Below are 27,179 nucleotides of genomic sequence, written 5' to 3' on the forward strand. Positions count from 1 at the left end.
ATTATTTGTTCTTTGTGTCATTTTGATCAAGTGATGTATTATAACTTTTATTAGTGTATAAAAAAGAGATTCATTATAATTTAAAAAATTGAAGTAAACAAACATTTAAAATATATTTTAATTTGAATATTTATTTTCCTTTTATTATTATGTTTATTATTTGTTCTTTGTGTCATTTTGATCAAGTGATATATTATAACTTTTATTAGTGTATAAAAAAGAGATTCATTAGAATTTAAAAAATTGAAGTAAACAAACATTTAAAATATATTTTAATTTGAATATTTATTTTCCTTTTATATTTTTTTGAAATATTTTTTAATTTTATCAACTAAGTTCATCAATGTTGTAGTTTGCAAATTTAATAAATGTTTTGGTTTACATGAAATTTTATTTGGTATTCTAATATAAAATATAAACAATTATAATTTATTTTAAGGTATTTGGCATCGAAGAAAATTCTCCTAATATTGAATATTTCATAATATTATGTTTTCTTTACGGTAATTTTTTTTCTTTTATAAAAATTAATATTGAAGTAGTTAGAACACGGGTACGGGTATGGGTACGAGATTATACCCGTTACCCGGTAGGGATGGGGATGGGAAAAAAGTTTGATACCCGTTGGGTTTGGGTATGGGGATGGAGATGAATTTTTTATGCAGGGATGGGTATGGGATAGCGAAACCCGTCCCCGCCCCGTTGCCATCCCTAGTCTCACCTAGGCAAGACAGGCTCGCTTGGGCGAGTGTATCAGACCTCGCCACTGTTCCTCCCTGCCACAGACATATTTTCACACCCAAGCAATAATGCCAACCATACCATACATCCATAGCAACATAGAAGCTTGAAAATCAAGAAACACAAGCAAGACAATAGCCATCGCACCAAACAAAAGGGTTCTAGCTTCCCTTACCTAGAAATAAGCTAGCGCAAGACTCCTAAACCAACAACTAGCAAGCACAGCAGCTCCGAGATCAGCTCAGTGAACTGTAGATACGCGAAACAGAGGAGGAAACTGATTTATTAGCAAGGGACTCCGATCGAGACCAAGACAGTAGGAATAGAATAGAAGGAAACAGTCAGGAGGTTAACTTACTTGAGTCAATAAAGAAAGAATAGAGGAACTGTTTCTGTAGAGTGAAAGAGGATGAAAGCATTAGAACAGACTTAGGGTCTGTTGCCCCTTTGGACCATTCCTTAGACCCAATAGTTTGGGGCAGCCTTTAAGAAATAAAAGGGCTTTCCGGGAAATACAACAAGAATTTTATTAGAGATTAAAGAACGTGACATAATAGCGGTTTTGAACGATTGATTATTATGCCGACAATACTACATTTGAGGGATGTGAGAAGTCAATCAAAAGTGAAATTCCAAAATAATCAAAACTGTGGAAGTTTCCTCCTGTCTCCATATAAAATAATCTTATTTTTTATTTTTTCTAATAATAATATAATTCATAAGTCAAAAATATAATTTTTAGATTATAGTTGGACCGAGTAAAACTTAATAGGATGCGGATGTTACTTCCTGCATCCCATCAATTTTCTTCTTAACCTCCTCCACGGCTTCCGGGAAAATAATTTGAGAATGATTGTCTTCGGAAAAAATGAGTCTTTCGTAAAAATCTTTCTCGAAGTGATTTAAAGCGTTCCGGCCATAGGATGCTAGCAGAACATCACAAATGAAAAATAAAGCCACCATTTATTTTGTAAAATTTGTTGAAGATAATTGGATTGGTTATTGACAATTTCAAATTTAGCTGATCTTTTTAACTGTCCCCATCCTTGATATAAGAGGACTTGCTGAAAATGAGATTTTTGCTTTCACATTCTTTTATATAAATCAGATAAACAGGAAACAATAAGATAGCTTTGCAATTATACACAAAAACGTTTCCCCGATAATAAACAAAACATTAATGATGTTGTGAAGATGAAACTGCCTTTAAAATTTTAACCAAAACTAATGTAATAAAGGAATAGCCAGATGCAAATACAAGCAGGAAGTACTAAAAAGATGGAGCTACAACAATGTATGTTCACAGATTCGAAGACCTACCTTCTGTACAACATAACCTACTATACCAAAGGACGGCATGCTCTAGCCTCTAGCCTCTAGCCATCAGCCAATATTACTTCTATTTTCATTGCAAACATAGCTTAGTTTCGGCTCAAACTGTTCCTCTACTGCCATCACAGCCCAAAACTGAATTCATATTTGCCCCTTCTAGAAGCACAATGCTTCCATAAGAAAATATGCTGTCCCACTTATGATATAAATGCTTAAGAGAACTTAAATAATTTGGGAACTATTTTCGGATCAATCTTTAACTTCATTAGGATATGTGCACAACTTTTAATCAATCTCTCCCTCTTCTACATCATGATGTACAGGATTTGGAACACTTGGTGGCTCACCTTCGTCATCTTCATCGTCAGCTTTGATGTATAATCCTAGTTGTTCCAAGGGATTACTACTCCCAAACTTGAAACTACCCAGACCATCCTGAGAGTGATCAGGACTCGTTTCATCTACTGAACTCGGCAATTGCTCAGCGGGTACAGCTCTAAGCATTTCCAAATCTTCGAGAAGCCGAGAATTCTCATTGATTTCAACAGTCTTTTCCATCTGCGCAGATGTCCGTACATGCTCCCATAAAATCAAGACAAAACAAGCAGAAACACATGACTTTGGTGAGAGACTATGCTATTTACCTGGAGCAGTGCTTGTCGAGCAGCTTCTCTCTCAAGCTCCCTTTTTCGTCTGGCTTCTGCAGCCGCTTCTGCTTCTGCTTGCTTTCTAGCATCTTCGGCCGCCTTTGCTTCTGCTTGCAGCCTAGCCTTTTCTGCTCGATAATGAGTTTGATCAGAGAGGGTTAGTTATTAAACAACCAGTTTAGGCACGTAAATCTTCTTCACACAAGCATGACACCCAAATCACCTTTTCTTTGCTCCATCTCAAGTTTCTCCCTTTCCTGCCGCAATTTCTCAGGGTCTCCCTTTTCACCCTGACCCAATTAAAGCAAACCATATACAAATTCAGCAATGATCAAAAGGAAGACTAAGATGCTTGGACCTCAACGATGTGATTTATCTTACTTGTGTCAGTGTCTTTTCTCGAGCTTTTAAGATGGTATCAAGAAATCGGTTCTTCATTACAGCAGCTCGGTAAAGTTTATCAGGGGAGACCTGTCTCTCAGTTGGAGCACTGTCCCCTATAACAACGACAAGATTATTAGTGTAACTATCCTCCATAACAATAAAACAATATCTTTAATAATCTACACACTCATACCATCTTGATGGCAATCAGAATCAAAAGAACTTGGCTTAAACTGAGAATTATCCTCAAGCTGATCTAGCCCACTGACAGATTCTGTGTTAGAAATAAAAGGTCAGAGTCCAAGTCAGTACAGTAATATGGACAAAAATTTATCAATAATAATATTAAAGGAATCTAACACAATTCAAGGAAACCAAGTCCCTGGTCCAAGTCTGACATGTATCAATAGGAACATAGATGGTTTCACATCAAATGATTGGTGCATGAAAATAAGACCATAAATCATAACAATTACTATATAAAGTAACAAGGACATTTTACTAGGCCGTACAGTATGTATGACACTGACTACAAAAGTTTCAGTTGTAGAATATTACTACAATATTGTGGAATAAGCAAACCATACAACACAAACACGAGACAAACAATGAGGTAAGAACCAAGTTTCATTTGCAGATAGACCCTCTTCTTCATATTGTAGTTCATGCTATATCAAAATTGCAAAAAATGATAAACACAATTACTCACGATTTCTTTCAAGAGTAGCAGCAGCCCTTGTCTTTTCAGACAACTGAGCTTCTGACCCCAGATTTTCTGGTGCCTGCAGAACAGCTTAAAATGAATAATTATTCCATGTATAAATAAAAACCATACACAAGATGTTTGCTAACAAGTAGCAATAAAACAATAAAAACAGAGATAAACAAATAAAATAAATTCTTTCATTTAATAATCAAACTAGACCTTTGCTGCATTTGCTGGACTTGACTTTTGGTCATCAGATTCACTGTCAGAAGAACTGTCAGAGTCTGTATCTGCAATGCACACATTATATTAACATAAATTAAACATCAAAAACTGAAAACAAGCACATTAGATATCTCCATCAAGAGAAGCATATCCTAGAGTGAGAAGCATATCCTTGTTTAAAACAAAAAACAAAAATGCTCTGCAAATGAGATATCTCCATCAAGAACAACTTAGTTAACATTGAGTATAACAACCTCTCTTCTAAATTTCCATGGTAAGCATTTTATGGGGATGTGATCAGTCAAGAAACTTTGGGATGAGTAACCTATTGTTATGTGTTTTAAAAATATGGGTTAAGAACGTCTGAACTCACAAAATCAACTTATAAGATAAGGTTTGCACTTAGTTTCCAAATTAAGTTGGTCCATATTTGTAGGTGATGTGAGTGTGAGATCTTCAACACATCTTCTCATGTCAAGAACTTGGCATTTTGAGTGTGACTAGATATTTCTAGATTATGGTCCTACGATGGGTGAAATGATAAACCCAATAAAAATCACTAGAATTAGCTCTGATATCATCTTAAAATGTACATTTAGGCCTAAATCAGCACCACAAAACGAGTTTATAAGGTATGAATTATCCCCACTAATACTTTTTCAGGCTCCATCTCCAGCCAATGTGAAACTGGGATTTTTTCCAAAATGCCCCTCGTATCAAACACTATTGGGCTATGTACATATAGATAACATGGTGGGTGGCCCCCATTAATGGATCTAGGATACACTCTAATTCGATTTAAGAACGTTATTTCAGACCTAACTCAACTATAAAAAGAAAAAACAGTTTGTAAGAGAGTTTTCACCCCAATTTCATACTATTTGGCGATTTGGTAGTTTGTCTGGATAATATGGGGTGTCCAACATATTGATTAAATGATTTCTTAGGGATGTGATTTAGTTTCAGTTTTGACAAGAAATCTAGGGACTTTTAGGGTGATCCAAGCAAGTGTCTATTTTGAAATATTATGATAGGTCCAGACTAAGACAGATATGCACAATCCCTGTATAATCTTATTATGGCTATTATTCCTTCACTTGAATAAGAACAGTAACAACAAACGTTTACAACTTTAAAGGTCTTTCGAGAGGACCCTCTTCTCTCCTAATCTCCCACACTCCAAGACAATTCCAAAAACTACCCACCAATCCTAAAACACAGACTATTTATTTTAGTCTGTCTGCAGGAGGTTATAACTGCAGGAGGTTATAACTGCCTCTCTGCTTTATTTCTCCTAGTGTAGACCTTGCCACTAAACCTATCAATACCCCCTCCATGAAGATTTACCTTGTCCTCAAGGTGAAATTCAGGGAACTCCTTGATGATGGTTGTTGCTGTTTCCCAACTATTTTCACTGTTTGGAAGATGCTTCCATTGGATTAAAACTTCCATGTCGCCCTGGCTATTAATTCGTGTATCCAACAGTGTTGCAGGGTAAACTTCTAATATCAACTCTTCTGTAAGCGTCGTGGGTAATGCTTGGACAGGAGTGTCCGGTTGGACTGCGCGTTTGAGCAAGGATACATGAAAAACTGGGTGGATTCTGTTGTGATCAGGTAGAGCGAGCTTGTATGCAACCGTCCCCATGCGTTCGACAATTTGGAAAGGTCCGTAGAACCTAGGACTGAGCTTTTCATTTGGTCTGCGTGCTAAAGATTTCAATCTATAAGGCTGCAGTTTAAGATAAACCCAATCACCTATTTGATACTCCACATCACGTCTATGTTTGTTAGCCTGCACCCGATTTTGCTCTTGAGCTTTGCATAGGTTCCTTTTTAACTCCTGTAATAGGTCATCACGTTCCTGTTGGAGTTGATTAACACTTTCGATTTTAGATGGAATGGTGGTGCCCTTTAAAAGTAACGGAGGGTCTCGTCCATACAGAGCTTTGAAAGGAGACATTTTTGTAGAGGCACTGTAATTTGTATTAAACCAAAATTCAGCCCATGGCAACCATTGTGGCCACTTCCGTGGTTGAGAACCTGTCATACAACGAAGGTAGGTCTCTAAACAGCGATTAACAACCTCTGTTTGGCCATTGGATTGGGGATGGTAAGTTGTATTGTATTTAAGTTTGGTGCCTGCGTGTCTAAACAATTCTCGCCAGAAATTACTCAAGAATAATTTGTCTCAATCAGAAACTATGGTGGAAGGAAATCCATGTAGTTTGACAACTTCGTTAATGAATAATTAAGCTACCTCAACTGCTGTGAAAGGGTGAGCCAAGGCAAAGAAATGAGCATATTTGGTGAATATGTCCACCACCACCAGAATAGTGTCTTTGCGCTGGACTTTGGGCAACCCTCCAATAAAGTCCATTGAGATGTCAGACCAAACTTGGGTGGGAATTGGTAATGGCTGTAAAAGTCCAGCAGGCGCTAATGTTTCTGTTTTGTTGCCTTGACATATCTCACATTGCATTACAAACTCCTTGATGTCTCTTCTCATCCCTTCCCAATAGACTACATCTGCTATCCTCTTAAAAGTGCGAAAGTACCCGCTGTGGCCCCCTAAAGGAGATTCATGCAGCTCCTTAATGAGGGAAGGTATGCGAGAATACTTCTTAGGTAGCACCAATTTCCCCTGATAGAATAATCTCCCTTTCCTTAACTCATAACCTTCCCGAGCTTTAGAATTCACTAACAATTCTTGGATTAAAGAAATCAACTTAACGTCCTGCTGAATTTCTTTCTCCCAAGTCTCCCATTCATTAGTTTGGAACATAGACACAGCCCTAAAATATTCTCTTCTGTATAATGCATCAGCCACTTGATTTTCTTTGCCTGGTCAGAAACGAATTTCGAAATCATACCCAATGAGTTTGGAAGCCCATTTAAACTGTTCTTCTGTCAATAACCTCTGCTCAGTGAGAAACTTTAAACTTTTTTGGTCTGTAATGATAATAAAATGGCTACCCATTGGGTAGTGTTTCCATTTTTGGACTGCTTGAACTATTGCCATCAACTCCCTTTCATACACACTTCCGTTGACCCCTGTTTGACAAAGCTTAACTCCAAAAAGCAAGGGGTCTACCCTCCTGTAACAACACAGCCCCCAAACCTTTGCTAGAGGCATCTGTCTCCAAGGTGAAGGATTTAGAAAAATCCGGTACTGCCAATACGAGCAATTGTGAAACCGCACCTTTAAGACTGTTAAAGGCCTGTTGAGCTGTTGCAGACCATAGAAATCCCTCCTTAGTCAATAATTGTGTAAGAGGTTTGGCAATCTTACCATACCCTTGCACATAGCTTCAACCTTCTTTGGATCTGCAGCCACACCTTCCTTGGAAATGATATGGCCTAGATATTCCAAACTCTGTTGTCCAAAACTGCACTTCTTTTGGTTGAGTTTCAATTTATGCTGCTGCAATACTTGTAGGATTTCCTGTAAATGTTCCACATGCTTGTCCATAGTAGGGTTGTATATCAAAATGTCATCAAAGAAGACGAGCACAAACTTCCTTAAAAATGGTTTAAGGATATGGTTCATCAAGGACAGGTGGCTGGAGCGTTAGTTAGCCCAAAGGGCATGACTAGAAACTCATAATGGCCATCATGAGTGCAAAAGGTCGTCTTCTCAATGTCACCTTTTCGCATGAGAATCTAATGATATCCGGATTTTAAATCCAATTTGGAGAAAGTAGTTGCCCCAGCCAATTCATCTAGCAATTCTTCTATAACAAGAATAGGGAATTTGTTTGGAATAGTGATTTTATTGAGAGCCCTATAGTCCACACAAAACCTCCACCCTCCATCTTTCTTTTTGACCAATATGATTGGGCTTGAATAAGGACTGATATTGGGCCTGATGATTCCAGCTTGCAACATCTCTTGCACCAGTCTTTCGATCTCATTCTTTTGGTGGTGCGAGTACTTGTAGGGCCTGAGGTTCGGAATAGAACAACCTTCTTGAATATGGATGGCATGATCATAGGTGCGGCTAGGAGGTAGGCCAACTGGATCATGGAAAACTTCTTCATTCCCTTTCAATATTTCCACTATTTCTGTAGGAACCTTGATGCCTGATGCCTCTTGATCCTGGTCCCATGTAATGAAATAACATGCTTCTTCATTTTTCAAATCATGCAACATGGATTTGAAGGAAGATTTTGATTTAGACAGTGTGGGATCACCCACCAGAAGTTTCTCCTTCTCACCCTTACCAATTGTCAACCTCAAATTCCTGAAATCAACTCGCACCTCGCCAAGAGATGCTAACCATTCCAGTCCTAAAACCAGATCAGCACCACCTACTGTGAAAACAAAAAAATCTTGTTGAATTTTCAGGCCCTGTAAATCCAAAATGAACCCTGTACACTTCCCTTGGCACTGTACCTTGTGCCCATCTCCCACCTAGACCACGTAAGGCCGAGTCTGCTCCTGTTGTAATCCACATTTAGATATCAATTCATGTGAAATGAAATTATGGGAAGTACCACAGTCTAATAAAACCACCACGTCCTCTTTCCCAATTGATCCCCCCAGTTTCCAAGACTTCTTAGTAGTAAGGCCAGCCATGGTACACATTGATAATTGCAAGGTCTGGCTTCCGTCCTCCAATTCTTGCGCCTGATTGGAATTCTTGTCTGGCAAGGCATCCAATCCTGATAATTCCTCTTCCGACATAAGCAACATGTGTAATTGTTTATTTCTACACATGTGGTTGGGGCCGAATTTTTCATCGCAACTAAAACATAACCCTTTTTTGATCTTATCTTGCAACTCTTCTTGGGTTAATTTTCGAAAAGGAGCCCCTCTTGGCCGCTGCATTCCCGAGGTACTGCAACCTGTACTTGCAACTTCACTGCCCTCCCCTCTTCCTTTATTAGAGCCATCCAGAACTACTGAATTTCCTCCTTCCTTGGAATAACTTCTGGTTACCGAGAAAGGTTTGTAAGTGTTGTTGGTTTTGTTAACTACTGGTGGTATTGTTTTTGCTGTCACCCTTATCTTTTCTTCCACCATTTGGGCCTTCATCATTAACTCGGCCAGATTTGCAGGTTCATACAGTTTTACCTCTGCCTTGACCTCTTCCTTTAATCCATTCAAGAAAATACCAACCAAGTAATCTTGGTTAATTCCCTTCAAGAAACCGGCATATTGTTCAAATTTCTCAATGTAATCCTCCACACCACTTGTTTGTCTCAACCCAATCAGAATTTCAAAAGGGTTTTTTAACATATTCGGTTGGAATCTACACACCACAGCTACCTTGAATGCATCCCACTTTGGATTGGGGTTGCATGTTTCCCACCATTGGAACAAATTCAATGTTTTTCCTTCTAAAGCAATTATAACAGCCCTCATTTTTTCCTCATCACTGACTTCTTTTAATTTGAAATACCTTTCCAACCTATTAATCCACCCATAAGCCTCTTCTCCAGCAAATACTGGAATATCCAGTTTTCTCCATGTGGAGGAGAACCCAGAGTGCCCTATCACGTCCTCATCATCCCCTGTTTTTCCTTCATTGACCACAGAATTGTCATCACAAGTTTTGTCCTTGACTGAAAGCTTTTCCACCACTACCGTAAGCCCCTTGATCATGTCTTCCAGTCTTTGAAACCGCTCATGTTGTTCATTTTCATTCTTGCCCTGATCTTGAACCAAATCTTGAATCATCCGTTCCAGCCCATCAATTCTTAACTCCATACGGGTATTCACCATACCCTGTCCGTCCTGCTCCACAGAACCAAGATCGCCGCTCTTGATACCAATTGATAGGTCCAGACTAAGACAGATATGCATAGACATGTCAAAGTGAGCCAACCCGGCTCACACGGGTTGACTCACCACGAGCCGGGTTCAAAATGAGTGAACCCAACCCGGCTCACTTTCTGGTGAGCCAGAAATTTTGTAACCCGGCTCAACCCACCACGGGTTGGTGGGTTAAGTGGGTTGGCTCACCAACCCACCTAAAAAAATTATTTATTTATTTTTTTTATTATTCAAATATTTAAATAAATTTTTAAGTAACCCATGAGATGACAATCATAGTAAAATTAAGAACCAATATTTTGATCACGCTCACCACCAATATATGAAGAATTATTTCCAAGAAAGTATCCATTAGTCTAAGAAAGCATGACTAATATTACAAATTTTCTGTCATGCTATTCAACAAAATATAAATAAAAAAAACTATACATTTTTTTCATGCTAATTTAGAAAAAATTGTTTATAAGACGGTTACTTGAGTAATTTACTATAAAGATTATAGTTAAAGATTAAAGTATCAACATATATAACTTGACAATCAAATTAATTAAACATTCAAATAATTCAAATATAATTAAGCAACATTCTAGCATTTAAAAATATGAAATTGTGAACAAATATAATTGGAGTAGTAAATAATTAAAAAAATTAAAAGAAAATTTAAAAAAAATAAAAAAAAAATTGTAAAAAAATGTTGGTGGGTTAAGTGGGCCAACCCACCTTCAACCCGGCTCGAACCCGTTTAACCCGTGGGTTAAGTGAGCCGGGTTGAGTTCAACCCACTTTTGAAAAAGTTGAATTTTTCTCAACCCAACCCGGTTCGAACCCGTGGTGAGCCGGGTTGGCTCACGGGTTGAAACCCATTTTGACATCTCTAGATATGCACAATCCCTGTATGATCTTATTATGGCTATTATTCCTTCACTTGAATAAGAACAGTAACAACAAACGTTTACAACTTTAAAGGTCTTTCGAGAGGACCCTCTTCTCTCCTAATCTGCCACACTCCAAGACAATTCCAAAAACTGCCCACCAATCCTAAAACACAGACTATTTATTTTAGTCTGTCTGCAGGAGGTTATAACTGCAGGAGGTTATAACTGCCTCTCTGCTTTATTTCTCCTAGTGTACACCTTGCCACTAAACCTATCATATTATTGGATGTTTATTTTCTAATGGAACTTGTCATGATCCTTCCTTAAACTTGAAATATGCTCTCCTTGTTCTACCATGTCCTTCAATCTAATTTCCTGAAGTCAAGCTAAGTCATTAAATTGTTAAGTAACCTTTTATGCCAATTCTTTAATTACACAAGAATGTGGTACAGTTCAAGTGATCAACGAAAGACATAAATCCAAAGGTTTATACTAATATAGAACTAGTTTATTTGGGTCTTGTTGACATGAATCCTTCCTTTGCTCTTTTAAGCTTACATCGCATTTTACATCAATTTAGTTGTCTTCACACACCTCAACAAAATGGTATAGTAGACACATGGTTGAGAATGTTCATACCTTATTGTTTGATGTCAATATACTTGCCATCATTGGGGCGATGCCATCCTCACTACTAGCTTTCTTATCTATATAATTCTTCTTCTCTTGACAATAAAGTTCCTAGTTCCATTTTATTTCCAAATGAACCCTCTTTCATATTTTTCCACATGCTTTTAGTTGTATATGTTTTGTTCATAATATGTCTCTAGGTTTGGATAAGCTCCCAGCCAAAGCCATCAAGTGTCTTCTAGGGATATTCTCCCCATTCAAAAAGGGTATCAATGTTACTCTCCTACAAAACCAAGAGATACTATTGTATGTTTGTCCTAAACTCCTTTCTTCCCTCCCATATAGGTCCTACCTAAAGGTCCTCCTGCCCACCTAAATCCCATCCAAAATCCAACCAAACCATCATCACCACTTCTTAGTACCCACCACGCGAGTCTAATGCTCTAAGGTAAGTCATCTTCATCAAGTCCTTCTCAACCATCACTCAATACCACAACCCATAATAATGATGGATCGAGTTGGCTCATTACTTTCCAAAAAGGCAATCTATCTACTTCTAACCTACAACTTATTTAAAAATTTCCCAGCTATCACAAGTTGTCTCCTCTATATTTGTCTTTTATCTCTTATGTCTTCTATTTAAAAAGCCATGACTTTTAAAGTACTCTTGAACATAATAACACCATTCAACTTTGTCGTGTCCTATAACTATGTCCCACCATTGTCAAGTCTTTGTGTTGTTGTTCGTTCCACTACAAGTCATCTTTTTTTCCTGTCAATTTTGTTTTATCTAGGGCCACACACCCTCCCTTGAAAGAATTTATTCTTTCTCACTCAATAATTTTCACTTGAAATTTGTGGTGTTTTAGTTTGACTTCATTGTTATTTGAATTTCTAGACATGATACTACTATTAAGTAGTGTTGTCATTCCTTATTTTTGCATTACAATTATATTTGTATCTTTGTCAATTATCAATATGTATATATTGTATTGTATTATTTTGTTCACGACAGTTCTGCCATAAACTGTTATGGCTTCCTATATATTTTCATAAAAGATTTTTGGGGTCGCTAATATATTCTGTTATCAAATATTGATAATACTACTATCTATGGTTTCAAGCAATCTCCACGTCTTTGGTGGGAAAATTTAGTCACATTGTCAAATCTTTGAACTAAATCAATGAAACCCCTTGTGTGTTTACTTAGTAGTGTATGTTGATGATATATTCATTACAATATATCCATTACAAAGAATGATGTTGCTTGAATCTCTCAACTAAAGAAATACTAGTACTATCTTTTTAGACCAAGGATCTTGGATGTCACATTTTTTGGACATTGAAATAGCCTAATCAAAAGGAGTATTGTAATTTCTCCAAGGAAATATGCTTTAGATATCCTAAAAGAACAAGTATGATTGATTATAGATAAGTGGATAGTCTTATGGATCTAAATCAAAATTAATGGCTAAACAAGTAAATCTTTCTCTAACCTAGATAGAAATAGAAAGCTTGTTGGAAAACTTATTTATCTTACACATATTATACTTGATCTATCTTTTGTGGTTGGTGTTGTTATTCAATTCATGCAAACTCCTTGTATAGATTATTGGAATGTTGTCATTTGTATTATAAGATACCTCAAACAAACTCCACGAAAAGGTGTGTTATATGAAAATAAAGGAAATATCCACGTCTCTAGGTATTGTGATGTTGATTGGGTAGTATCTCCTATGGACGGATGCTCTACTACACGATATTGTGTTTTTCATTGGAGGAAATATTATTTCCGAGAAAACAAGAAAAAAAAAGGTAGTTGCAACTAAAGTTGAATATAGGTGCAATGGTGTCTCTCAATTGCTAACTTGTGATGGTAGAACAATTCCACCAAGTAGTAAAATTGTGACATAGAACAAAAGAAAACATATTGTGATAATCAAGCAGCTCTCCACATTACTTCCAATCTTCAATTCCATAAGAGAACCAAACACAAACACAGAGAGATTGACCATCATTTTTTTCGAGAAAAGTTGTCCTAGAAAATTTGTACTGAGCTATACAAATCAAATTATCAACTTGCAGATGAATTAACAAAATCCTTATGATAGCTTCAAATTTATTTATTTGTTTCAAGTTTGGTACATACAATTTGTATGGGACAACTTGAAGGAGAGTGTTAGAATAGGCTTAGAATAGGGGCTTAAAATAGGCTTATTAAAAGTTGTTTGAGTTGTACCTACTTGTACCTAGGGTCCTTGAAGTGTCTTTACTTGTTTTCTACTCTTTTCTCTCTTCCCTATTATCTCATATTACTCTACCGTTCCTATATAAATATGAGAACCTAAGAGAGACTTAGAAAAGCTCTCTAAAATATGCTTTCTCTCTTTATTTTTCTCAAGTGGTTTAAAACCCTTTCGGGAAATTCAAAGCAAGATTTAGGGTGAAAACTTAATTAAATAATAAAATCCATATCATCTACTAGATCTATCTTATTCCTGTAATAACAATATTCACAGAAAAAGGAATCGAAAACACAAATTATTCAAGATCATCGTAGGGAAATTTAGTCTTACTTACCATTGAAGCTGCCTGGGCTTAGGGATTTGTTCATTCGATAAGTTGTATCCTTCACAATCTCCACATGAGGATAACTAGACACAGGGGGCTCATTTCCACCAATATCCACTTCTTCATCAGCTGGTTCATTACCTATACCAGTAGAACGAAATTAAGTTTAAATGCAAAAGCAAATACAGCATATGTTCAGACTCTTGTGCACGCCACACAGACTCCACCTTTAAATGGTTGTAGTGAGGAATTGCTTGGACCAGAATCATTCAGCACCTGCAACAGAAAACAGATGTCCAGAAGTCAAATCAGGTGTAAGACTGGAATCTCATCATGGAGATGTGCATAACTCACACACATGATACTAGCTAAAATTTATTAAAGGATCAGGTAGAAAGCATGTACCTCTATTTCACAAGCTTCAACTTTTGCTTTGTTCTTTTCATTCTCTTGTAAAAAGTCATCCAAAAGCTTCCTTAATGTGAACAGGGTATCATCACTGAGATCATCAATATCAATCTCAATCTCATCCTCTCCACATTCTCTACCATTTGAACTATGCTCTTTTAAGAAATCAATTATATGCATAGGCATTTCTCCCAGTAGAGACTCCAATTCTCGACCTAGATCATGCTTCTCTTGATCTGACATGACCTTCTTTGCAGGTGGCATAATTTCAGGTTGAGGGGGCAAAGAGGCAATTTTCCTCTTCTTTGAAGGAGGCGCTGGTTTTTTAGTTTTCACACCTTCACTATTGTCTGGCTTTGCAGGTAATGGCAGAACATCATTTCTTGGCAGTTTCTTCTCAATTGTTTTCCATCTCAACTCAAAAAATTTACTGAGAGTATCAGCCATGAGATGAACATCATTCCCGGGTGGATTGTACGTCATTGCATTTGAAAATGTAAGCCTCACATCATCAGCAAATTCCAGTGGACCAGCATATGCTCCTGCCCCTATCTTACTTTTTACTGTTCCCAAATCCATTGGACGCTTAATAATACTGAAATAATCCGGAAGGTTCAACTTTACAACATCCACAGGGGTGTTGAAAACCCAACCATACTGGTGAGTCATCAACCTTTTCAACAGCACCTCACAATCTTTCATCAGCATAGCATACGCAGTGGTTGGTGAAGCAGTTCGCACCGCAGACTCAAACTTCCCAGAAGAACCACGGTTCCATCCACGGGGCTTCTGGTTCTTATTAGCTGACGGTTTCATCTTATTCCCCGCTACAGAACTAGACATTGATGGCTTTTTATCCCTTTCCACTCCATGCCCATTATTTCCATTACTACAGCTAAGAATATCACTAGAGGAGGACATGGCAACACCATTCGCCCTCTTCACTTCAATTTTCTTCTGAAGCATCCGAATCTGCTCAAGCTCAGACCTCAACCTTTGCACTAGATCTTTCCTCTGAGAATGCGACATATTGGACAAGGGAACAATTTGCATGGGGCCACCAAACGCATCACGGCGACTCGAATTCAAACTGATGCATTTCCTCGCAGGGATACTCGAATTCTCAGAAACTGTAATTTCAGTGTCTATCCGTCCAGAACTACCAGACCCCTCAGATTCACCGGCAGTATCTAGTCCATTTCCAAAATAACCCCCAGCTAGCCTACCCTTCGCCATCATCATGTTCAATTATTCAACTAACCAAAATCCTCAGTTCCTCAACCAAACCTAACAGTCCAGTGCAGTTCACGAGTACTGTTGAAAATCACACAGTAGTAATTATCAAAACAAACTAAAATCCAACACGGTAATCTTCACTACTTGAAACCCTAATAGTACAAAAGGATAAGGGAACCGAAAACTAGCGAAACAAACTCAATCAGTAAGAGAAATTAAAAGCACCATCTTATTAACTCTAACCATTAAAACCATAACAATAACAACAGTAGCATGTAACAAGAAGGTAGTTACAAAGCTTCCACCACAGAGGCTAATTTCAAATGGGCTCAAACCCCAAATCAAATTACCAGCCACTAACTGAAAGCAGCAGCTTGCTGAACGAAACTCGAAGTAGTTCCTAATATTCAGAGGAACCCTAGCTTCGAAAGAGTGGCAATTCAAACTGGAGGAGGCGCACTAAACGAGCTAGGGTGAGAGATCGACGTGGAGTGAACCCTAGCTGAGTAAAACGACAACAGTTGAACGCGTTTCACCTGAAGCAAGAAGCACGGTGGATGAGCAGAGAAGAAGAGGACGACGTCGTTGCAGGAGGAAGGAGGAAGAGATGATGAGAGAAAGACTATTGGCTAAGGGAGACGAGAGTGAGGCGAACAGCAGTTTCTTGATTGTTCTGAGTTCAGCTCTCGTCTCCTTTAAATAGTAAAATAACAATGCCGCCCCTCTCTTTCGTCAATCCCTTGCACTGCAATTTGCATATCTTGATGAAGCGTCTTAGCCGTAGGATTCATGTACAGTTAACGGATACGATGTGTCCCAGGTTAAGACTTGTGATTGAGATTTGATATGAGACTATTTTATAATAATTAATGCGTCCAATTAATGAATAAAATTCTTTTTATACACTATCTATTATAAATTTTGCCTTTTATACTTTTTTTATTTTCTTTTATATGCATATATATATATATATATATATATATATATATATATATATTATATTCTAAACTTAATTAACTTTATTTTATTATTTTAGTTTATGAATATGTGATAAAATTATAAAAATAATAAAACTAATTTATTTTTATAATTATTTTTTAGAACTACATTTTATAATTTTAATAATAATTCTTATTTTAATATTTTGTTATTATAGTAAGAAAAAAAATTATACACGTAGCTGCGTGTATTTTTACTAATCGATTATAATTGTAATAATACATCTACATTTATAAATTATTTATTTTGAAGTTACATTAATTAATTAATAAATAGGTTTGAGAGTTGTTTGTAAGATTTTGGCTGTATATGAACTACACAAATTATCATTGATTTGGTGATCTTGTCAAAATTTTGTAGAAGTTAATTAGATGGTTATTGAAATAGTATTAAAAAATTAAAGATTTCATAAAATTTAAAACATCACGCAATTACATTTTTAGAAGTTTAATTTAAAGTTAAATAGCACAGAGACATAATAATTAATTTAATATTTTTTATAAAAAAAATTAACCGTTACATAAAATAAATATTTATTTATGTATAGAAATTATATATGTAAGACCCACTTTAAAGGGGTTGTCCCAATCTGTTGGGTCTATGGGTGGCTCATAAGGTGCCTCAAAGTCCTTAAACCAACTAACACTCACATTTTTTTGCCACTTTTTAGAAAACCCTTCTCCTCCCTCTCTTAGAGCTGCAGCAACTCTCTCTGCTAGGGTTTAGCCCTTGGATCTCGTCAAGTTAGCTCAACTTTTTTCTACCCACCTCATTAATTTGTTCCTAGAGCTACTATACTTAGTTGTTTGGGTGTGCAAGTCTTTGACTAGCCTTTTTTCAAGTAAGGGAAGCTAGGGTTTCGAGTTTTAATGTACATTGCTGGTTTTTCAACTCTATTTCGTGCATGTGGTGATTAAATGATGTTTAACATGATATGAATATGTATTGTGCATTGTTCTCGATGGATATGTATGTTGGCCTGCGTGAACAGTGGATGAAATCTGATAATCTTGCCCAAGCGAGTGGAGCTCGCCTAAGCGAGAGTATCAGAAAACCCTCCCAGGTGTTGCGTGAGCTGTCGCTCAGACGACGAGCTCCAGTCTTGAGCGAGAAGCCATCTCGCTCAGGCGAGGAGGTCTCGCCTAAGCGAGAGAACGCGACAACACCACTATTCCACTTTTCGAGCTCTCGCCTAGGCGAAAGGAGCTCTCTTGAGTGAGAGAACCATCTCGCCTGAGCGAGGCCTTTCAGCCTAAGCGAGAACTGGGCGAGAATATGCTCTTGTTCTGTTTTCTTCTTTGTTCTTGGATGTTTACCACACGTTTGGTTGAATAAGTATGTTAAAGCATGAAATGGGTGATCTTGCATGTATTGAATGGTTTATGGGCTGGAATTGATAAGTTTGGCATGACTTTGGTATAGGACATGAATGGATGGTTGGTTATAAATGTTGGCATGAGATTGATATGCATGATAACATTGCGTTGGTTGGTGAGACACGATTTTGGTATGGTCAGGTGTAATTCCATGAAGGTTTCGTGGTGGTGCCTCATGGTCAGGGCGTAATTCCATGAATCTCTAGGTGAGATCTCATGGTGGTGCCTCATTGGTCAGGACGTAATTCCACGATGGTTTCGTAGTGGTGCCTCATGGTCAGAACGTAATTCTATGACCCCTGTTAGTGGGAGTTCATGGTGAAGCCTCATGCTTAGGACGTAATTCCACAAAGTTCGTGGTGGTGCCTCATTATATAATTTAGTAAGGATTCAAGTAAGGACTGCATCATGACTCTCTAAAGAGTCAGTTAGTCTCACGTAGAGCGTATTGACTCAAGTGGTGAGAGTAGCAGGAGGCCCTAGTCTTTGACAAGATAATGGCCTTAGATGTTTGAAGGCTAACCTTGTGAGTGGTAGGGTGAAATCCATTGGCAATTGGCTCTACAAAGCAGTAGAGGCCACCACAAGTGCAAGCATCCGGTGAATCCGACTAATTATATGTATCCGGATAATCGTGTCGTGAGTCGTAGTGTTTTGTTTGTGAGTCTACACATGCTTGGTTGTTGTATGTATCTTTGTCTATAAAATTGTATGAAATAGCATGATAAATCGTTTTTCTACTCTAGCTTACCCTTTCTGCTTGTTTGTATGTCTATGTGTGGTTTTTTCTCCTTTTGCGATGATCATCAATTTATTGATGTGAGCAAATGCGAGAAGTTCCCGTGGTCATCAGGGTGACGGAGGTTTCGCTACTTAGTTCGTCATGGGTCAGATCCCATTTTTTCAAAGTTTTCTTTTAGGGCTGTAGCCCATGTGTTTTCCTGCTCTTGGAACATTTATTTTGAACACTGTTAAACTTCGGACTCGTATGGTTATTGGGATCGTGGTGTGCCTTAGTTTCTTTTCGTAGTTTGTTCTAGATGACTGTAAGGAGTAGTGCTTATATTCCAGGACTTTGCCCTTATATTATTCATCGTAATGTTTCATTTAATTATGTTATTATTTAAATGGGGCGTTCCGCTGCTTAGTTCGTCATGGGTCAGATCCCGCTTTTTCAGAGTTTTCTTTTAGGGTTATAGCCCATGTATTTTCATGCTCTTGGAGCATTTATTTTGAACACTGTTAAACTTCGGACTCGTATGGTTACTGGTATCGTGGCGTGTCTTAGTTTCTTTTCCTAGTTTGTTCTGGATAACTGTAAGGAGTAGTGTTTATATTCCATGACTTTGCTCTTATATTATTCATCGTAATGTTTTTAATTATGTTATTATTTAAATGGGACGTTACAATATCTATGTTTGTTTGTGTGTTATTTTTTATGATAATAAAAATATAAAATTTTTATTGTTATTATTATAATTATAAAATTAAATATAAATAATTTTTATTTATTTTGCATTAATTTTTTAAGGTTAAAATCTTAGGGTGGTTCTTGTTTTTGTTCAGAAATCTTAATTGTGTTCGGGTCTTCATTTTTGAAAATGTGTTATAATTTGGTCATTTCTGTTTGTATGTATTAACGAGATTAATTTATGTGTTATGTGTTGGTTCGTGGTTTTCTTCTTCTTTTTTTAACTTTTCTTAATTTAAAAAATATGTCACGTGTCAAACTAGGGTTTTGTCACATGGCAAAGGCAATGTGACGTGACAGTGATAGTGTGACGTGTCATTGTTGATGTGAAAATTTTCAATTAAGTCTATCTGCTTATTTTTTTGTCTCAATATTTTTTAACTGGAGTAATTTCATCCCTAACCAAATTGAAACCAAAATTAACTTTTAGATAAACATTACAATGATAGTTCATTGTAACATTCATATAAAAGTTAAATTTTTAAATTTGGTCTCAACGTGTAAGGAATGAGATTGCTCGCATTAAAAAAAATTAAGACGAAATTGAGATAAAATAAAAAAATACAAAGACTAAATTAAGATTTTTCACATCAATAATAACATGTGGCACTGTCACTCACATCACACTACCTCTGTCACGTAGCAGAACCCTAATTTGACACATTACATTTAAAAAAAAAAACATGAGTCGACACGTGGCACATCAATTAATTTACACTAATGGAAAGAACCAAATTGCAACACATTTTTAAGAGAGGATCCAATTGAGACAATTTAAAATTTTATGACCCAATTTACGAATAAAAACGAAGACCATCGGAGTGTTTTAACCTTCTTTTAATTAAAGGAATGGTTAAATTTAAAAAAAAATGTCAAATTGAAAAAAAGTATTGAATTTACAATACTTAAAATAATGTTGATAAAATACTTATTTTAATTTAAAAGAAAACTATTTAGAAAATTAGAAAGTAAATGTAGACACCGAAAAGATGACTCTACCTTTATATACCAGTATAAATATATATTTGGTGTATATGTTTGGTTTCAATTTTTACTCTTTAATTAACTCTTTTTATAAATTTAAATAATTACTTTGTCACTTTTAGATTTTAAGTGATTTTATTTTAAATTTATATTTTTTTATTTGACTATTTTTTTTAATTTTTAATTTTATTAAATTAAAATAATTACATAAAAAATTATAAAAGTTATTTATGTTTACTTTTATAATTATAAAAATAATAATTTTATTATTTTTTGTTATCATAAAAAATTAATATACATGCATGTAGCACAAACTTGTTTTGTTTATTTTAATTTATTTCTGACCAGTAGAGTTGTCAAAACGGGTAACCCGACCCGACCCGGCTCAATCCACCACGGGTTGATGATTTAGTGAACCAACCAAACCCGACTCACTTTTTAGCGAGCCAAACAAATTCAAACCCGACCCGACCCACTATAGATCGGCGGGTTAAATGGTTTGGCTCATGGGTTTACTTAATTAAAAAAATACAATTTTTTTTATTTTTCAGTCAAAACTAAATTATAATTCTAATTAAAAACTAAATTATAATTCTAATTAAAATCTAAATAAACTTTAATACAATCGAAATACAAACCAAAATAAAAAATACAAATTATTTATGTGTTGGCTAAAAAAAATAACCTAACCCAAATGTAAAGCCCAACTTAATAAATAACACTTGTGTGACCCTTTTATCTACGGGTTGGTGAGCCAACCCGGCTCACCACGGGTTCAACCCGGATGAGCCAGGTCAAAAATCAACCCGTATTGAAATTTGTAAAAAAATTTCAACCCAACCCGACCTGAACCCGTGGTGAGCCGGGTTGGCTCGCGGATTCTAACCCATTTTGACAGCTCTACTGACCAAATTTCTAAATGTATAGTTGTCCTCCTACATGTATTAGTGGTGGTAGAGGTTGACTCTTAATTAAATATTTTATTTTAAAACATTGAGAGGGGTTGATAATGGTCTGTTTATGTTGAGAGAAGATTGATTCCTAATGGTCATTTTCAGAGAGTTTGTTTTGTTTAGTTTGATTATTTCGTGAATCCAGGTAAGTTATGTTATTGTTTTCGAAAAAAATAGATAGTTGAACTTATATATACAAGGATAAACTAATAATTTTATTTTCTTATCAATTAAATTATTTTCTTAAATTTATCACATCACTCACTAATTTTCATAAAATTTTTCTCTCATTTATCTTCAAATCTTACCATTTTTTCTTTAATTCAAACAACTCAACTTTACTTATTTTCTCTTAAATTTACTACCTCAAATCCACTTAGTGAAACAAACACATACTTAGTTTTACTTCACACTATATGGATACATTCATTTTGATTCAAAAGTAACCAGAAGGGCTCCATCTCAAATCGGTCAAAGTTTCATATTTGAAGTGCATTTTAATATATCAAGATCTCAAGATACTGATTTATTTGTAAATTGAACATCCTTCACTCTAATCATAGAATGTTTTAGTAGTCAAGGTTGTTAACTTTAGTAAAATTAAGATTGTGACAGAAAATACTATCTTAACTATAAGTTTTTCTATCACTTAATACCTTACACTTAACTTACCATGACTACCGTATTTCTAAAAAAAATTCTATCTTTCACATAATAATTTTAAGAATTTTTTTCTCTCTAACCTTCTTAAAAGTATTTCTTTTATGAGTGCCTATCTTTCATATCTTTCTCTTATTTATAATATTATAAAACTTACTTATTAAAAACAAAGTATCAATCTAAAAGATAAATAAAAATTTAAGATATCAACTTAAAATTGTAATATTTTAAATGTATGTTCATTTTTTTAAATGGATGGTTACTTAAATTTTAAATTATAAAAAAAATTTATAATTACTTAAATTGTAATATTACTTAAAAATTGTAATATTTTCAATTATAAACTTTTTATAATAATATCAAATTTTGAACATTATAAAATGAATAAAAATGTAGACATTGTTTAATCCATAATAATTGAAGAAAGAGAGTAATTAATTTTATTTTACTTTTTTTGTGTAACCACATCATTGTTGGTCTCTGCAAACTCTACTGTCACAATATGAAGCAAAATTTGGGAGAAAGAAGTTCACGGTGACTATGGCCATTGGTGAGGTTAACGGTTTACATAGGGAGAAGATGTTGGGAGAATTACAGAAGGTTGATGATGCGCGTGAATGATAGTACATAAATGCAAAGAGAGATGCAAGTGTGATGCTAGCTAGTATATAGGTATCACAGACCAAAAAAAGTGTTGAAAACTGTGAAAATGAAATATGTATAATGAAACTTAGATGAATCTAAGCATAAAAGTCTAAGAAAGTGAAGACAAATTTAGATGTTGTTAAATAATTTAAAGAAACATCGATGGCAGATAGATGGATTTATGGAAGTGGGAATAATGGTTGTGAAAGAGAAAACCAGACAAGAAATATTATAATAAAGTTCAAGTTCAATAGGCTTTTGATAAGCAATTATTTATAAAAAATGTTGGAAGTTATAAAAAATATATGGAGGTTTTTATTACAAAGAAACAACTGTGAAAGAAGTGTAAAAAATGTGAATGAACATTTTAGAGTGGAAACATAGATATATAATATTAGTAACTATGTAAAGCTAAATAAAATAAAAAAACTAATAAAAAATTATTTTCATGTCAATTAATGTGAAGAAGACTAAATTCTTTCAATTATTCTTCTTCACTTATATTTTCCTTTTTATGTTGTTGATTTAGTTATAGCTTTAATATTTGAAGTTCCAAGTTTAACGTGTTCCAAAACTATTTTTTTTTGAAAAATTAAACTTTAGTGGTTGCTTCATCCTCTTAAAAATGTAATTATTTATAAAACTAATTTTTTAATTAAAATTTCAAATCTACAAATAATATAAATGTATAAATTTTTACTTTCAAATGTTTAGTTTTAAAATCATGTACTTTGTAAAATGAACAAATAAATGTTCTCTTTGATGTAAATTGTCAAACTGAAATTTGATGTGTTTGCAAATATTATTTAGGCAGTGTTACACTTTCATTTGTTCAAATTGAAAATTTATTTAAGATATTTATATTTGCTTGAAACCTTATGGTAGTTATAATTCAACTTACAGATGTAACTTTCGTGGTGAGTGTATAGAAGACATCTTTTATTTGTGTGTGTAAGACTATACATTTAAAAGTAATATAGATCATTGTATTTTTGTAATTTACATTTTTCTTATTTGTGTGCATGATTTTCTTCCTAACAAATTGATATTAAAATCAAGATTTGTTAGACGGAAAGAACTTGAATATTAAAATAAAGAGAAATAACGAGTTTTAAAAATATTATTTGTAGTACTTTTCCAATGTTTGATGCAGAAGATAAACTATAAAAAAAAATTATAATGAGACATCATTCTTGATTAATTATTGTAATGATATAATATTTTTTTAGGTTTATTATGATAAAAATTATGGTGGTGTTGAAAAGACAGAGTTAAGTTATTAGATACTTTAACAAAGTACTAGGACATCTTTTTATTGAATGATTAATGACATGGTAGAAATTATTTCAACAAAATTTAACAAATGAACGAAGTCCCCGAAGATCAATTAAAAGTGTTAGTAAATATAGATAACAAAAATGTTTGTGTCTTATTTAGTAATATAACAAGACAACTATTTTTTTTAATAAGTGTACAAGGATGTACATTTGAAATAATGCAAAACATTACTTTATGAGATTTTTTTTTTCTTGGTGTGATTTCTTCCCTACAATATTATAATCCATAATTTAGAGAGTAAAATTTTTGTCTTTTTTTTCAAATTTATATTTTTAATATTTTTCTCTAATTTTATATCATAATTTTAAAAAAATCATGGTAAAAATGAAATAATTATTTTAATATTTGAAGATATTTATCCATCATAAATACTAATTATCACGTAATTTACATAAACATGTAAAATTCAAGAAGACAATACTTATTTAACAGAAAAAAATATATTAAATTTTCTGTAACAACCTAAATCAATATAATAAAACAGTAAGATTTTCCCATTAACTTACTGGAAGAGAAAATATGTTCTCAATACAATAAGTCTAATTATTTTTATATTATATAACAAAACTAATTACTTTTGCTACAATAAAACTATTGTTTTGTGAAGGTGCTCAATAATTGTTTTCAATTTTGAGCGTGACAGCTAAATTAGGATTATATCTAGGGATGGCAACGGGGCGGGGCGGGGACGGGTTTCGCTATCCCATATCCATCCCCGCATAAAAAATTCATCCCCATCCCCATACCCAAACCCAACGGGTATCAAACTTTTTTCCCATCCCCATCCCCACCGGGTAACGGGTATAATCTCGTACCCATACCCGTACCCGTGTTCTAACTACTTCAATATTAATTTTTATAAAGAAAAAAAATTACCGTAAAGAAAACATAATATTATGAAATATTCAATATTAGGAGGATTTTCTTCGATGCCAAATACCTTAAAATAAATTATAATTGTTTATATTTTATATTAGAATACCAAATAAAATTTCATGTGAACCAAAACATTTATTAAATTTGCAAACTACAACATTGATGAACTTAGTTGATAAAATTAAAAAATATTTCAAAAAAATATAAAAGGAAAATAAATATTCAAATTAAAATATATTTTAAATGTTTGTTTACTTCAATTTTTTAAATTCTAATGAATCTCTTTTTTATACACTAATAAAAGTTATAATATATCACTTGATCAAAATGACACAAAGAACAAATAATAAACATAATAATAAAAGGAAAATAAATATTCAAATTAAAATATATTTTAAATGTTTGTTTACTTCAATTTTTTAAATTATAATGAATCTCTTTTTTATACACTAATAAAAGTTATAATACATCACTTGATCAAAATGACACAAAGAACAAATAATAAACATAATAATAAAAATTTGACATAGATTTTGTATTTTTTGAACTTCAATATATGTTGGATAGTGACAAAAAAAATATTCATAGCAATTACATTAAATTTTTATATTGTAGTAAATAAAAGTTATTTATACAATTAAAGTGAAAAAAATTACAGTATGATTAATAGTGAGTTATAAAATAACAAATAATTAGATAGAATATATCGAAATATTATTCTACATGATGAAAATAAACAATAAATAAAAATATTAAAAAACTAACAAATGTGTGTTTTAGAAATAATTTGAGAGACTATCGAAAGAAATCGCACAAAGGAAATCAAATGTATGATTAAGGTATGATAAAATGAAAAATACCTAAGAGAACTAATTATTAAATTATGTTTGAAGTGGTTAAAATTAAATAGAAATATCATTAGTGACCAAAAAATTTGTCATTAATTTACAAATAAATTAGTAATTAAATTGGTCACTAAATCAAGTACCAATTCGATCATTGAATCGATCACTAATTTAGTCATTGATTCAGACAATAAATCAACTACTACCACCAATGACGAAAAATAGTGACTGATATGGGTTACTGACTAAATCAGTCACCATTTCATGTTTTTCTTGTAGTGAATTATCATATACTATTCCTAAATATCATTATATATATATATATATATATATATATATATATATATATATATAATTTTAACCACTTCAAACAGAATTTAAAGTGAAAAAATTACATTATGATTAATAATGAGTTATAAAATAAAAAATAATTAGATAGAATATATCGAAATATTATTCTACATGATGAAAATAAAAACAATAAATAAAAATATTAAAAACTAACAAATGTGTGTTTTAGAAATAATTTGAGAGACTATCGAAAAAAATCACACAAAGGAAATCAAATGTATAACTAAGGTATGATAAGACGAAAAATATCTTAGAGAATTAAGAAAACTTTTTAAATATCAACATATATACTTATTGGTTGAAAAATAACGAAAATTATTTTAATGAAACAAAAGAGTTCTTCAAATTAAATAAAAAATAATAATAATAATAATAAGTAAACAATTTTTTTATATTACCTTAAATTGAGAGTATAAACATTTTCATGTGAAAGGAAAATTTATAATAAATAAAAATATTAAAAAATAATATAAATATTCAAATGTGAGGCATAATTTTTTTTTAATTAACATACATCATTTTAACATAATTACATAAAGGTTATGATAAGATAAAAAATATATTGGAGATGAGAATGAGTTTCATGACAAATGAAATAATTAAAAGAAATAAAAAATAGAATATATATATATATATATATATATATATATATATATATAGGGATTACTTGATTAATTGTTAATATTTTAATAATTTAAACGAGAATGAAGATATGGCGGGGACGGGTATTATGGCGGGTATATGTACATCCCCATACCCATCCCCATACCCAACTGAAAAAGTCGGGGATTCCCCATACCCATACCCAGTCAATGCGGGGATTCCCCGTCAAAACGGAGACGGGTTCGGGCAATACCCACGGGGACGTAATTATATCTGATTGGTAAAATTGGTTATTGGAACACGTGAGATTCGAATCTCTTACAGAGTTTGAACTCTGGTTTTGTGGGTTAGGTTACTTGTATCAGTCAACATCACAAATACGCGGAACCAAGTCAACCATTTACACCGCCCCAGAGACTCCCAGGACAAAACTTTCAAATCTTCTAGACTTCTTTATTTTATTATTTTTTCTCACATCTAACCATCTAATTTTATCAACAGTAAGAATGATATCTAATCACCAAAATTTATCTATCTATTTTTTTC

The 27,179-nt window shown here is 33.7% G+C and overlaps 1 protein-coding gene across 2 annotated transcripts; it reads right to left on the minus strand.

The window, feature by feature from the left end:
* Positions 1 to 1,932: 1,932 nt before the first annotated feature.
* On the minus strand, positions 1,933 to 16,264 carry LOC114185647 (transcription factor GTE8). 2 transcript variants are annotated; one of them, XM_028073507.1, is made up of 11 exons: positions 16,069 to 16,264; positions 14,294 to 15,610; positions 14,116 to 14,164; positions 13,898 to 14,029; positions 4,030 to 4,100; positions 3,814 to 3,886; positions 3,298 to 3,378; positions 3,102 to 3,217; positions 2,944 to 3,010; positions 2,718 to 2,848; positions 1,933 to 2,631 (listed from the first exon to the last, which is right to left on the minus strand). In XM_028073507.1, exons 2-11 carry the CDS (start codon positions 15,536 to 15,538, stop codon positions 2,359 to 2,361), a joined length of 2,238 nt encoding a protein of 745 aa, XP_027929308.1. In that variant the 5' UTR covers positions 15,539 to 15,610; positions 16,069 to 16,264; the 3' UTR covers positions 1,933 to 2,358. The 2 variants fall into 2 exon arrangements, with proteins under 2 accessions (XP_027929308.1, XP_027929306.1); XM_028073505.1 differs by having other exon boundaries at positions 15,883 to 16,264.
* Positions 16,265 to 27,179: the final 10,915 nt, after the last annotated feature.

This window comes from Vigna unguiculata, chromosome 5 (assembly GCF_004118075.2).
Source record: "Vigna unguiculata cultivar IT97K-499-35 chromosome 5, ASM411807v1, whole genome shotgun sequence".
Taxonomy (NCBI): domain Eukaryota; kingdom Viridiplantae; phylum Streptophyta; class Magnoliopsida; order Fabales; family Fabaceae; genus Vigna; species Vigna unguiculata.

What these genes read in the sequence shown, in the direction of transcription:
- LOC114185647 (XM_028073507.1), bottom strand. Translation starts at nt 15,538, where the DNA reads ATGATGATGGCGAAGGGTAGGCTAGCTGGGGGTTATTTTGGAAATGGA. An exon ending in TGCTACTCTTGAAAGAAATC is followed by an intron (nt 3,379 to 3,813) that starts GTGAGTAATTGT and finishes TTTCTAACACAG; the next exon opens with AATCTGTCAGTGGGCTAGAT. An exon ending in TTCTGATTGCCATCAAGATG is followed by an intron (nt 3,218 to 3,297) that starts GTATGAGTGTGT and finishes TCGTTGTTATAG; the next exon opens with GGGACAGTGCTCCAACTGAG.